The following is a 13,474-nucleotide window of genomic DNA, read 5'->3' on the forward strand; positions in this document are numbered from 1 at the left end:
TTTAAAAAACCACCATATATGTGTATTGGCCAATCTGTGGCTTTTTATCTCCTGTCTTAGTTGATCATAATACATTCACTAATTATCCTTATTATTGTCATCATGAAGATGCTTTTCGATGTCTTTAGGCATCCACCATACTGATCTCAGGTGTCACTTAGCTATAAAGCAGCCTCCATGCTAAGCATTGCTTATATTGACAAGTGCCACATAAATAGTCTAGGCTGTGGCAGAAGCAACTGAATGTCACTGTCATTCCAGAAAAATACATTCCTGCCAGTGTAAGGCCATGGTTTACTGTCCTGAGCTGCAGTTCCTCATCAGAGATGAGATTTTTAAGATCACAACAGTGTTTTCCTTCACCTTTTTGCATTTGGATCAGCAGCTCAGCACGTGAGCCGTGGTCCCAAACACATGAGCCTTGTGGCTTTTTTTGTGTCAGGCAGCAAGAGGAATTCAGACTTTTAAATACTGCATGGGATAACAGGCATGAAGCTGTACATCACTTCTTTTGCCTCAGCAAACCCAGATCCTCCTACTATGAAGGGAGAAATCTTATTCTATGGAAACAGGGATTGGGAGCTTTCCGCTGTCTGAAATGTGGAAGCCTATGCCAGAGGGGACATAGGGGCATATGTATTTATACACATAAATGCATATGTTTATAAATACATATATATTTTAATACTCCCCACCCTGTGTATGCATATATGCATACACACATTTGTATGTATTTTATCCGCATGTGCATATGTCTCTCTGTGTGTGTGTTATGTGTCTATGTAGATAGAAAGCAATGTTGATCCTGAGGAGCAACTGATTCTTTCTCACAGTGGTATCTCATAGTGAAGTGATAGGTTTTAGATTGCAGGAGTATCTCCTGCCTTAACGTATAGGTAGAGCTGCTTTAACAGCTTCTCCTTTTTAGTTACAGTTTCTTTAACTTGTTGATGCTGAGGAGACTCTGGATCAGACTATATGGGTCTTGCACAGCAGTCTGCTCTGGAAAATGAAAAGAATCCTTTCCTTCTGTAGTAGCTTTCTTACTGCACTGTTTATTGAACTCTTGGCAATGTTGGGCGGGGTGGGCAAAGAAACAACATCATCTGTTCCACATCACTTTTTAAACGGTCTCTTCCCAGTGGGAAGAAGGTATACACCCATTTTCACACCAGCCTTTCAGCCTTTTAGGAGGATAGGGTGAACAAATGAAGAAAGATTTTTCCTTAACCATAATGAGCTGAAGCGCTTCTCCATCCTGGGCACTGGATGTAGTAGGAAATAAAGCTGATGTCTTGCAAGGCAGCTGCTCTCTGCTCCAAGATCAGAGAAAGAGCCTGAAATTCACACCTTATACTTGGGTGTGAACAGGGAATTCTGGGGTCAGTGTTTATATATACCTAAACCCAGCCCTCAATTGTGGGTCTTAATCAGTTTTTGCATAAATCTAAGCCATATCCTACCTGTAGAAGACAGCACACACATGCTCTCAGATGTATCCTAGGGCAGAGAAGTTCTGCAGTCCTGCCTACGTGATTGTTTACCATGGCTTACTGTGACTTAGAGAAGCCATTAAAGAAACTGATTTCCATATGGAATTAAAAACTTTGTTGCATGTTTCACTCGTTTTGTTATCACTCATCTTCCTAGCCCAAGGCCAATACTCTTCTTAAGAACACAATCTCATTCAGGAAGAAGTGTTTCATTCTAGCCATATTAACTTGCTAGAAGACTGCTAACTTAGGTTATTGATGCATAACTATTTCATGCCAAATCTTTCATTTGTTATGTAGCAGCTTGTTGTCTTTCACACATTGATCATCCCCATGTTCTCTCCAGCAGATCCTGTCCATATCCTGCTCTGTCCTGTTTATTACACGTTATTTTGCAGTGAAGCTTGTAACATACAAAATCTCTGCTTCCTTTCCACATTAAAGATTTTTTTTTTCCTCTGCAACAGTAGCGTAGCAGTGGCAGAGACCCAGCAGCCATCTTGTAATTAGACATGGTCTTATTAAGCAAGGGATAAAGCAGAAATCTTCTGCCAGACATGTCAGTTCCTAATTTCCTATTGCCCAACACCTTGACAAAGTGAGAATGAACTAAGAATTGGTCTTTTGCACAACTGGCTGCCCCTTTGTACCTCCTAACAAGGCAGAAGGACTGTAATATATCACAGAGTGGATTTCTTGCCACAATAATAGTTGCTGTGTGTGCGCTGCTTGTAGCTGACTCTAAATGTATCAGTGCCCATCAGCGTTATGGCTTTGTAACATGGCTTGGCCCCATCACTGCAGAGGTCTGATGACATTTTGTTAGGAAAAGGTGCAAGGAGTAGGACTGAGGAAAATAAATTGGGAGGAGGAGAAAAATGTCTTCTATAGATAATTATGCTAGTGAATTCTCATACCCCAACAGATAAAATTAAGCATTAATTGTTATCAGGCTGCTTCCTGTGATTGTACAGTATATTGTACTATTGTATATATTTTTCTGTTAAAAATGCAAGAAAAAATGTAAGGGAAGTGGGGCTGGTTTGTGTGAAAACAAGGAAAGGTGAAGAGTGTGGGGAGTTCAAGGAATAAGATAGCAGTTAAACAGAGAAAAAGGGCTTCTGCATGACAGAAAGGGATTGAGCTGTTCTTTCCATTCTCTTGGGAACAGGACAAGCTGTAATGGGCTTAAAATGAGGCAGAGGCTATTTACCTTAGGCTTTGAGAAAGAAGGAGCAATGGTCTCAAGCTAAGAGAAGTTAAATACGACATCACCAGCATGGGTGGTTGGGGGAACAATATGACCTTGTATGGCTGCTTTTTATGATTTCTTGCTAGGCTAATAGGCACTGACTGCAGCAGCCTAGTACTCATGCTGTGGGGAAAAAAGCTAAAAACCATAACGCAGTTAACTGTAGCAGGGCACTCCTGCATTTCTTTCACAGCAGTGCTCACTTAGTGGTATTTCCCTGTATGCATTTGCCAATGGGCCTTTGGTTGAAGGAACAAAGCTTTAACATAAGACACTTCCTACCCATGTGGATGCCGCAAAAGAGGCATTTTTTTTTACTTCTGCCTGATAGGAAAAGACGGCAGGTGCTGGAGAAGAGGGAGATTTGATGACACCCTGCCATGGTATCTTGTCTTCTCTTCCAGACATTGCTAACTAGTCATAAATTGCAATTAATTATATTTTGCCAGGCCGACAAATGGATATATACGTTTCCATTACAGTGGTGCAATTCTTTAATGCAACCTATGGAACAATGTCTTTAACTCGTCACATGAGAGCTGAGGAAAAAAAAAAGCATAATAAATTTAAAAAACCAAAATAATAGCAGATGCTAAAGCAGCCACCTAAGGAGTTAAAGAAGAAAAAAAAAATCTCTTTCCGCTCAGAAAAACAGAAGACAAGTCACAGTGACATTTCCAGAATGTAAACTACACGAGCTTAATTCCCAAGGGCTGGATCAAACCTAAAATTGTAGGAGTCAGCGCAGTCCTTACAAGCCTTTGTAAGGATACTGCTCCCACTGTATTAGCTACGAAGAAGGAAGGTTGGAAGATTGATATAGATATTGCTCTTACTTGCTCGCTTTCTTCTAAGCAAAACAACTTGATATGGGATCATTGCTACCTGAAGTTTCTGCTAAGTCAAGTGACAACTAACACCTTTCTCCCACCCTCACTAGGAACAAGGGGATACCTGGACTGTGCTGTTGGGTAAGACGGCTTCTGTGTCTGCATGCTGCATGGCTGGTTGTGGACTTGGACTGTTGTAAATGGCAGCCCATCCAGAAATGGAGGGGCAAAACCAGAATTCATGGAGAAATTCCTAAGATTATGAGGCTCACATCTCTTCTGCTAATGTAAGTCTTTGGCTGACTGAAACCGAAAGCATAAACCCTAGAAGTCTGGGATGGGGGTTGTGCCAAATGCAAGCCCATGCAACTCTTGAAAGAATCCTCCTTTTTGTACTTAAATAGGACTAGCTATTTTCTATTTGCTATCTGCTATCTGTTTACTGGTTCTTGGCTGATAGTATCGAAGACTGTGACTTTCAAAGGAGTTGTGAAAACTGTGCTGCTTCCACAGGCTGGGGGAATAATCAGTGAGACTGACAGCATAAAGCCAAGGCAGAATCACAGACTGAGCCACCTCCAGTTTTTTCCCTCCAGGGATGTGTCTGAAGGTGGCAGTGTGCACGTGTGATCTCTGTGACAGCCAGAATTGTGGTTGCTGCACAAAGGGACACATGGATATAGCAGGCCACACTTGTTTATGCACGGCAGACTGCGAAGAGTGCAGATGTGCATGTATGTGTGTGTGCATGGGTACCTGGAAAGCTGTAGAGCTATGACTATGCATGTTTTGTAACCAGAACTAAAACACACCACCCGACGTGACTTCTAACCCCACAGGCAGCCCAGGACAGGTGCTGCAAATTGGTATTAACCCCTTATGTTAGGAATGTGGGTGATATCCTTTGAGAATAACTTTTAGCAGTAGCTGAAATTGCTAGATCTAGGCTGTGGACACTTCAGCATTTATTATAATATTATTCAGTGAGATCTGTTGGCTTAGAGTTAACACGTAAATGCCTGAAAACTAGTTTTCTCTCAATCAGCACCTTTCAATGTGCATTCAGCTATAAGATAAAATAAAACACAGAGGTCGGCATTTGTCTTCCACACAAAATCATACAAAAAGTCTCTTTTTATTAAATATACATTATTTACAGTTTAAGTTTTTCTTCTGTACAACAGTAACCATAGAAAACAAAAGAAGCTAAGGCTAAATTTTTTCAGTCCCCGAACAGTGTATTAAGACATGTTACATTGTCTACAAAACTGACTTGGACTGAGGCAACGTCCTGTGACATTCTCTTTAGAAAACCAGATAGTGAAAGAACAATAATCTAAGTCTCTGATTTGCTTTTTATGGTAACTGAGAAACTCTTGCATTACCCTTGGACAAACCATTAAAAGAAAACAAGTTTTGTTTTGTTTTTTTTTTTCTTGCTTTGCTATTGAAATGAGCAGCATCCTGGGAGATTTATATAAGATAATTTGAGTAGAACAAAGTAAAATGACTGATGAAGGGCTCATCTATAGAAAGAATCAAGTTTTTATTATTATAAGTTATTTAATCTCAGCCAGCTTTCAGAGCCTGTGAAGCTGGTGGTTTTGGTTTTATTTTCTCTTTAGGGTGCCTTCATTTTTCAAGTAGGACACAGTTTACTACATTCCACCCATGGGTGGACTCCATTAAAAGCCTATAAAATCCTTTCAAAATTCGTGGGTGAGCTCCCAAGTTAGAAGACAGCATACCATCCACGGACCATCTTTCCCCCTACAAATATTTCCAGAAACTCCTGAAGGTGACTTAAGTCATGTCATGGGTTTAAGTGGAGCTGAAGTTCATTGCTTTATCCCAAGTTTTATCCACAGTTCTGCTAGAAGACACACATAATTGCAGTGAATGCAACTCCTCTTGACAGCAGTAGGGGATGACAAATATAAGGTCCTGACTTGAATTCGTATCTGTCAGCCTCAGTTTGCAGGAAATCATCACTGCCCTTGTCTAGGGCAATCAGAGGCTAAATTCATCTGTGATCTATCTACAGTGACCTCAACAGTATTACGAGGAGTTTCTGAAGCTGGCTCTGATTCTTTCACAAAGGGGGTTTCAAAGCAGGCCAGCTTTGCACTGTCTTTTAGATATAATGGTCTATGTTAAACATTTCATTTGCAAAACTTACAGAGTAGATATGTCTGGATGCCTGAAAAAAACACGTACCTGCTTGCTCTCTAAACCTTTACCTGAAATTTCAGGGAGTGGGCTTGGGTGTCAGAGTACTCCTCTGTGTTGCGCGTGGGATGTGAGGCTGCAACTGGTTTTACTTAAACTTTACCTCAGAAGCAATCAGTTTTCATTCTTAACGATATGTGTGCTCAGCATGGGCAGTAATGACAAACCACATCAGAAAATGGTTTGCTTAAATGATGTAAGAAGGAACTGTAAAGGGTATGGCATGCAAAAGCAAGTAAATAATTTCCTGCATAGAAACCATATCAGATGGACTCTCTTCAGGGTTGTGAGATTTAAATCCATGGAGAGTAATAAGCATATCAAGAAGCAGTCAGTAGTTTAGAAATAAGCTGCCACAAGTATCCGAAGTGAGGAAGGGATGTGGAAAGGAGAGTCTTTAAGCAAATACCATTCTTTGGATCATCTGTTGTACTGACCCAACATTTCATTAAATGTTAAATTGTTTGAGAAAATTTATCTTTGGGGCATCAGGGAGAGCTCCAGTGATCTAACTGGAGAAACTCAGGTTAGTACCAGCCAGAGGTTTGAAATCCTCTCCCATGTTTGAAGCACATCTCTAATGATGCTTTGCAGATCATCAGGACAATTAAGACTATGCGTTGGCAGGCTAACTAGTGATTCATTCCATGGCAAAAATGAATCATGGGAAAAGACCTGAAACGCTCATATTCACCTGATAGTTACCATGCATGGTTTCCAAGAGCATAACCATTCTTTTGCCTCCTACACTGCTTCATCACAGTTTTAATTTGAGAGTTAATGTCCCCATTCCCCCTTACAGGTTACCACCTCTAGGTGACTACATCTTCACAGTAAAGTTTCTGCTCTAGCTGAACACCTGGCTGACAATTTTAAAATCATGCAATTTCTTCAAATATCTAGTTTCTGTGACTTTGAGGAGAAAAATCATAATCTTAGTTAGAATCATAACACAAATTCCTCTGTGTCCTACCAACAATTTGATAGATCCACATGTTAAAGAAAAAAGGAGAGAAAAAGGAAACAGAGGTGAACTGGGTATGGAGTGACACTGTCAACACAAACTGTTGCCTTAATCCTTCCTTAGCTCGGCTTGTAGACTCAGTACGTTACAAACAACGAGCTTACAAATTACAATAGTTCACCAGAAAGTGTGCTTTTTTCCAGTTTTTGTTTTTGCCAGAGTAACTTAGTGCAAAAGGTCACAAAAATAAATACCAATACATATAAATATCCAAACTCCTATATGCATGACTCAAAATAAGTAACAAAAGAAAACAGCTGTTTCAGACTCAAGAGTGTGTGTTTAGAAGTTTCGTGTACAAAAGGAGCACAGAGGAGGGGGATACCCATACCAAAAGGGGATGCAGATAAATTTTCATTGGAAAAGAAAGTGCAGGAAAGCATCAAACCAAAAGAAACAAATCATGCTTTGAAGCTGTGAAAAAAGTAACTTGTGAAGAAAACCCCCAAACTCCTCAAGAGCACAGTGCAGCTCTAACTGTATTAAACCAAGAGGCCTCCCACTAACCTCAAAAGGCCCTTGGTTTTCCAGGGATGTAACTGTATCACTTGGCTTGTTTAATAAATAGGCATTACACGAAAGCTTTGAAATAGCAGTTGTCTTAGAACGAGCCTCACAAGGTCTCAGCTCGTCTTTTGCAAAGTGTTGCTTTCTGAAAAATAAAATAAAAAAAAAAAATAAAGAACTCTCATGTCTGTGAAAAGCTGGCAGTGCAGAACAATACTTGAAACTGGTCTTCTTTAATTTTAGTGTAGGTGACAGCAACAAACAACAATGGCATGAGATGGTGGAGCACAAAGGGGTCAAATCCTGCTTCCTGTTACACTCCTTTAATCTGGGGGGCAGGACGCACTTCAACTGATTGGTCTACACTGATGGAAAGGAAGGTGGATTTTGTTCTAAAGATGGATTTTTTTTCAGGGATACATCCTGTTAAGAATTTAGGGGTTCTAGATGGGCATTTGCCTAATTTCAGAAGCCAGCAGGTATCACGCATATCTGCTTGGAGACAGAAGATATGAGACATGACAGACATGACACTTGCAACCTTATTGGAGCCACAAAGAAACTCTAGGTCACCTCAAATGGAAACAGACACGCAAGGCTAGAAGAGCATCTTAGAGATCCACTAGCTTTAAATTATGAAATCTGTGTAGATCTGTCTACATGCATGCTATCGGTCGAAGCTCCCACACAAAACAATGAATGGATCTTTGATCTAGATCAGAATCAAAGAAGAGCTGTCCTCTACCAAGTCCCACAGATTACTGATCAGATGGCCATCGACTCAAATGGGTGCTTTGACATCTCATTTTCATGTATTCAGATATAAATAGATGGATGCATTTCCTACGTAGAAATGTCTAATGTAACTTTAGATGCAAGAAGGTGCCCTTCCTTGACCCCAGCTGACATCTCAATAAAAAATGAGTCTATTATATGACCTCTGCAGACATGTCTACTGGAGCTACAAGACTGCTGTATGTAAGCAAATCCTGCCAGAATTAGCTAACCTGTTGCCAGGAGCCTAACTTGTCTCTATAACCAAGGGAAAAAAGGCACCTCTAGAGAGTATTCATTTAATCTTAAAGGATGTCTGAGACATTTACCCTGTCCTTGCTGACCACAGGACAGGAATGGATGACAAGTTTAAAACAGGTTGTCTGTAAAACCAAATGCAAAAAGAAACAAAACCGAAAGACTTGGATAAAAGCAATCTTCAAGTGCTTCCATAGGACTAGGACTCAATCTCATCATACTGAAACTATATTGATTGTTCCTCACCCAATGTGTGAAATATGTGACCAGCTAAACGCTAATATAGGCAAACATCTCATTAAAATAAGAGTTTGGATTCCACTGTGAAAACTAAGTAACTGCTAAATAGGATGGATTATGTCTGGCTTGATCAGGTAAAACAAAGCAGGGAGAAAGCATCTCATGTCTGAATTTTAGCAATCAGTTTTAACTTAAATGTCAGAGAAATCTCAAGATTTAACACAATCTTGTAACAGTAAAACCCTAAATAGCTTATTTTCACAGTTAGTTCACCCAGATAAGAATCCTGGTTTAGCCAATGTGACTTAAAAACCTATCTTTTGTTTGGCATTATTTCACTGCAGATCTACCCTGTGTGGTGTGCTAGGGCAAGAGTAAGAAAAAAATTTATATGCTAAAAATTTACTCACTGCCTTGTCTTTAGTAAGTGAATAAGAACATATTAAATACTTCCTACTAACTACATAAGTGACTTACTTACGACCTATGTTTTATTTCCAAAAGAGAACTGGGACTCAATTTTCAAAGGAATTTATGTGTCTAGTAGTATTTTAAAACATTTTACAGCAAGGCAGAAGAAGAAATCCAACTGAAATTAATTTGATTCAAGTGCTCACCTTGTTTAGTCACCGAAGCATTGATCCACATCCTCAGGAGACTAAATTCCTTAGAAAGCACACACTTCACTCAGGTGGCAGCCTATGTCTCACTGAAATTTAGTGGGCTTTAGCTTTCTGACAGCCTGCCTTGATTTGTTTTCTATAGCCAGACACCAAGGCTCTCAGACAGTCCTTCTAGGCATCCAACTCAGACTTTGAACAACTAAATATCTTTGTAAGTATGGCTGTTATTGGCCAAGTCATTTCTGGAAAACAGGAATTTGCAGTGCCTAAATCCGTATCTAAATAGAAATTTCGTGGCCTTAAAATCCCTGCCTGCAATACTATCCCTGCAATAATAATTTTTAGAGGTTACATGTCATATCACCAGGAGAGAAAGAAAAAGGAGCTCGGTTAAGAAACTTGCCTTGGGAGAAGGAAAAAAACTAAAACAGCCAAATGCCTCCAAACAATTATTTGATACTCTCAGGTTTTCCATTAAAATAAATACTGACATTTTATATATAAAAAGTATTATCCTCCACATTTACTGAAAAATGTTATCTGGGATGATAGCTAAAAGAAAAAAGAAAGACCCTTCCCATTTAAAGAGCAATTTTAGCAAAAAATGCAGAAATGGTTTGTAATAGATGGGAAAAAAGGACTAATTTGAACTGTGGAAAATGAAAGCAATTTTAACACTGGCAGATTTTTGCAAAACTGCATTTCTTCTCTTTTTTTCAAAAAATATTTTAATTGCCTTTAACTGGTACTGAACTAGATCAGAAGATGCTCTCACTGAAGAAGGCATTATAAAAAAAAAGGAAGAAAAAAGAGTTAGTATTGGAGTACTTCATATAGTAATGTTGAGCTAATTAATAAGAAGAATATTAACATTCTGATTTAGAAGATAGGATTTTAAATGCTGAGTCCATAAAAAATGTGTTCATTTGTCCAGCCCTGTAGCACAGAAATATTCACATCTCATTACAATAATAGGTATAGCTGCATGTGTTTCTGTATACTCATGCATACATTTATGTGTGTGCTGTCCTTTCTCTACAGATGCACACTAAATTTTCAAGGAGCTAAATTTTCAAGGAGTCTTACCCGCCTGGGCTGTATTGTATTAGGATATGGAAAAATGGACCAACAAACCAATCACTCTGTTTCGCCAGGTCCAGCTCGGCACATAGCATTCTATCTAGACCTGCCCCCTGGCTCAGGACTGAGCTGTATCTGAAGTTTTTGCAGCAATGTTAATATCCACGTTCGGTGATGGGAACTTGATCTTCCCTTCTGAAATCTCAACATCTTACAGAACCAGGCCCTAAGATGGCTAACAGTAATTTAGTCACTTGATAAACGAGAGGAATCTGCTTCATTGCTAAGCCCCCTTTTCTAGCTACTCAATGGCTGGAACTGCTTTCCACTTTACTGTTGGACTTTATAGTAAATGCATTCCTAGAAACTAACATGCAGGAAAGCAGAAGGATGATTTTTATCTGTTAGTGTGGCTAGAGAAAAACACACAACAGTGGGCTTCCCTGTCCTTACTATTCCATTCTTCATAAAGCAAATCAAGTACATTAAGACTTCAGAGATGTCTCCTACACGAGCCGCTTCAGATGATTCAGACATGGGCAGAGGAGCCCATACACTTGCAGAGCAGCTTTATTGGAGGGTGGGGGTGGAGGGAGGGAAAGAGAAAAGAGCTGCTTTGCCAGGATGTCACTGCAAAAGATAAAGCAATGTAAAGGGAACATAGCTAATGATTCATTGCACATTTCATCATGCAGAAACACTCTCAGGTAAATCATGTATCATGCAAACAGCCACCATGAGATAAAAGGGCTGTTGTAGTGGAGGGAAAATGGCACAAATAATAACTATTTCATTACACATCGCTTTATAAAATTGCTCGACTAGAGTTCTGGGTATGGGGCTGGCCTCACATATTCCTCTTTACGTGAGAGCAATATCATTTCAAGATTGCTTTGTCTTCACTTGATGCTACTTCTCACAAAGCCTTCCAGAAGAACTGGTGAAGAATCACCATATTCAAACTATCATTTATTTATTCTTCCTTGTCTGTGCCTCCTCTAATCAACAAAATATGCTAGGTAACTTTGCAATGCACTGCCTTGAAAAACAGCACCTGTTGCATGAGCAACCTCATCTCTAGTTAGCTGTGGGTTATAATGTCATTCTTTCATTTTAATCTATGTAAAAATAATCAGTATGTGGAAACCTCAGGATGAACACTGAAGGGTGTAGGGGTCAAAGAAAGAGATTCCACTGTACAATTAATTGTTTTGAATTAATTCTTATCAAAAATACTGCACTAAATATTTTTTATTCTTAGCTGTTGGATTGATTCAACTCCTGTTAGATACTTTAATGTCTGACAGCAAAGTCTATACACTTGTCAGAAGTCACACAGACACAAACACGGTGTGAAAAACTTCCCTTGGCTGCACTTCTCCATTTCTTACCCTTAGGATGTCTGTGCCTGAGAAGATGATTTTTTCACCCTCACACTGAAACCATGCAGCACAAGTAAAGTGATCAGGACGCAAATTTTCACTACTGTTCCCAAACAGGAAAGAAGACTTTAGAAAAATGGGACCAAAGATTCATTCAAGGTACAGTATTTGGGATCTTTTTAACTTGCTCATGTTCTTCCTTGTGGAAAGGGTTGATTAAATATTAACCTTTTAGATATGACATTAGACATCTCTCTATTTAGCTTTGGAGACAATAATCTAATTTCTACAAAAAGGAAACATCAATCATCTTTCACGCAATTTTGCGAGTTGTGTGTGAGTAGTTGATTTTTTTCTTTATGAGAAGAATGGGCAGAAGGTGCGACTTATGCTTAAGATTGAACTATTTGTGTTTATTCTTGTCTATTTTTGATTTTTCTTTGCCACAGCAGCAGCAGCGTTTAACTTCAGCATGTGATACTCCTCCATATGGCATGAACAGGTATATGCTTCATTTCTAACATTTCAGACAAATATAGAGCTCCTAAATCCTAGCAGCTTCCTAAAACCCTTGGAAATTCAAGCTACTGTTATCCATGCTTCAGCTAGAGTTATGCAAGAGTATTGGGTCTACAATAGCCAGCCTTATGAGATGGGTATGAAAGAAATGCAATTGAATGACATTTATTTATATTGTTGGAAAAGTACTCATAAGCCTAAAAGTTACAGTAAAAGGAAAGGAGGTTGGGGGAAGGAGCTTAATGAGGACAATTCTATTTTTCCTTACCTCATACCAGCTTCTCAACCTGGTATAAATTAACGTAACACAATTGAAATTAATAGTTACGTATCAATTCATACTATTAGAGAATTCGGCTGGGTTTTGTGATAATTGTAAAAGAGCCTGTAAAAGAAATCAGGCTTTTTGGTCTCATTCTTTCCCTCTATCCTGTCCCGGTATCTGTAGAGCTATGTATTCAGCTACTTTACCTCTACTTTACATAGTTCAGCTCTAGTGTAAAAGTGATGAATTAAATGACTCCAGAGAAAAACACAAATAAATGTAGGGACTTTGCAACATCCAGGAACTCACAGAAGACACCAGGTGTGCATGTGGATCTTATTTTGTGTAGGGTGTGATAACAGGTTTCTTGAACTGCAGAAGTAATCTGTGACTGCCAGGTTCTTGTGCAGAGAATGAGGCACTGTGATTTTTGTCAGTTGTTTCCTGTGAAGGGTGTTCATTTCCAAATGAAAAAGAAGTTAGCAAAAAATGAATGTTTTTAAAAAAATTACAAAAAGCAAAAAGGAAGGAAGAAAGGAAGGAACGTTAGGAGAGTTAGATTGCATTGTCCATCATATGAAATATTCCCGTTTGCACTCGCTCACTGTGTTCTGCAAGTCAATATCAGTTTTAAAGGAGCTCTCGAGGTTTTCTGGGTATTCCTTCTCCTTTGTCTGGCTACTTCGATGTGCTTGTTTGTGCTGATAGAGGAATCTGCTCATGATGGCAATGATGCAAAAGATGATGAATATCACAACTGCTATTACACCTAAAGAGGGGTAAAAAATGAAGAATAGAAAAAAGTAAAAAGCAAAACCAACCCAACCCTCCCAATTACCTACAAAACATTACCAATGCACAACAGGTAGTGGATATGATAGATCAGTTCATCTCAATCTCTATACAATCATATGCCTCTATTATATTCTCTCTGATAGTTTATATTTCTATTTTGTCACCTTAAGGAAGAATTAAAGCAGCAAACATTGATGCAATTA

General features: G+C 39.1%; 1 protein-coding gene across 2 annotated transcripts in view; it reads right to left on the reverse strand.

Moving 5' to 3' along the window:
* Positions 1 to 7,359: 7,359 nt before the first annotated feature.
* The window catches only part of CNTNAP5 (contactin associated protein family member 5), a 281,176-nt gene continuing 275,061 nt past the window's right edge, over positions 7,360 to 13,474 (reverse strand). The window contains exons 24-25 of one of the 2 annotated variants that reach the window (XR_011337752.1): positions 12,786 to 13,245; positions 7,360 to 7,480 (exon numbers count right to left, since the gene is read on the reverse strand). Coding sequence is in view for 1 of the 2 variants with exons in the window: in XM_069861390.1 (XP_069717491.1) it covers positions 13,049 to 13,245 (197 nt within the window). In the remaining variant the exon portion in view is untranslated. Of the gene's footprint in view, positions 7,481 to 10,233; positions 13,246 to 13,474 lie in introns of those variants that run through there. The other variant, XM_069861390.1, reaches the window with a different exon arrangement.

This window comes from Phaenicophaeus curvirostris, chromosome 7 (genome assembly GCF_032191515.1).
Source record: "Phaenicophaeus curvirostris isolate KB17595 chromosome 7, BPBGC_Pcur_1.0, whole genome shotgun sequence".
Classification (NCBI taxonomy): domain Eukaryota; kingdom Metazoa; phylum Chordata; class Aves; order Cuculiformes; family Cuculidae; genus Phaenicophaeus; species Phaenicophaeus curvirostris.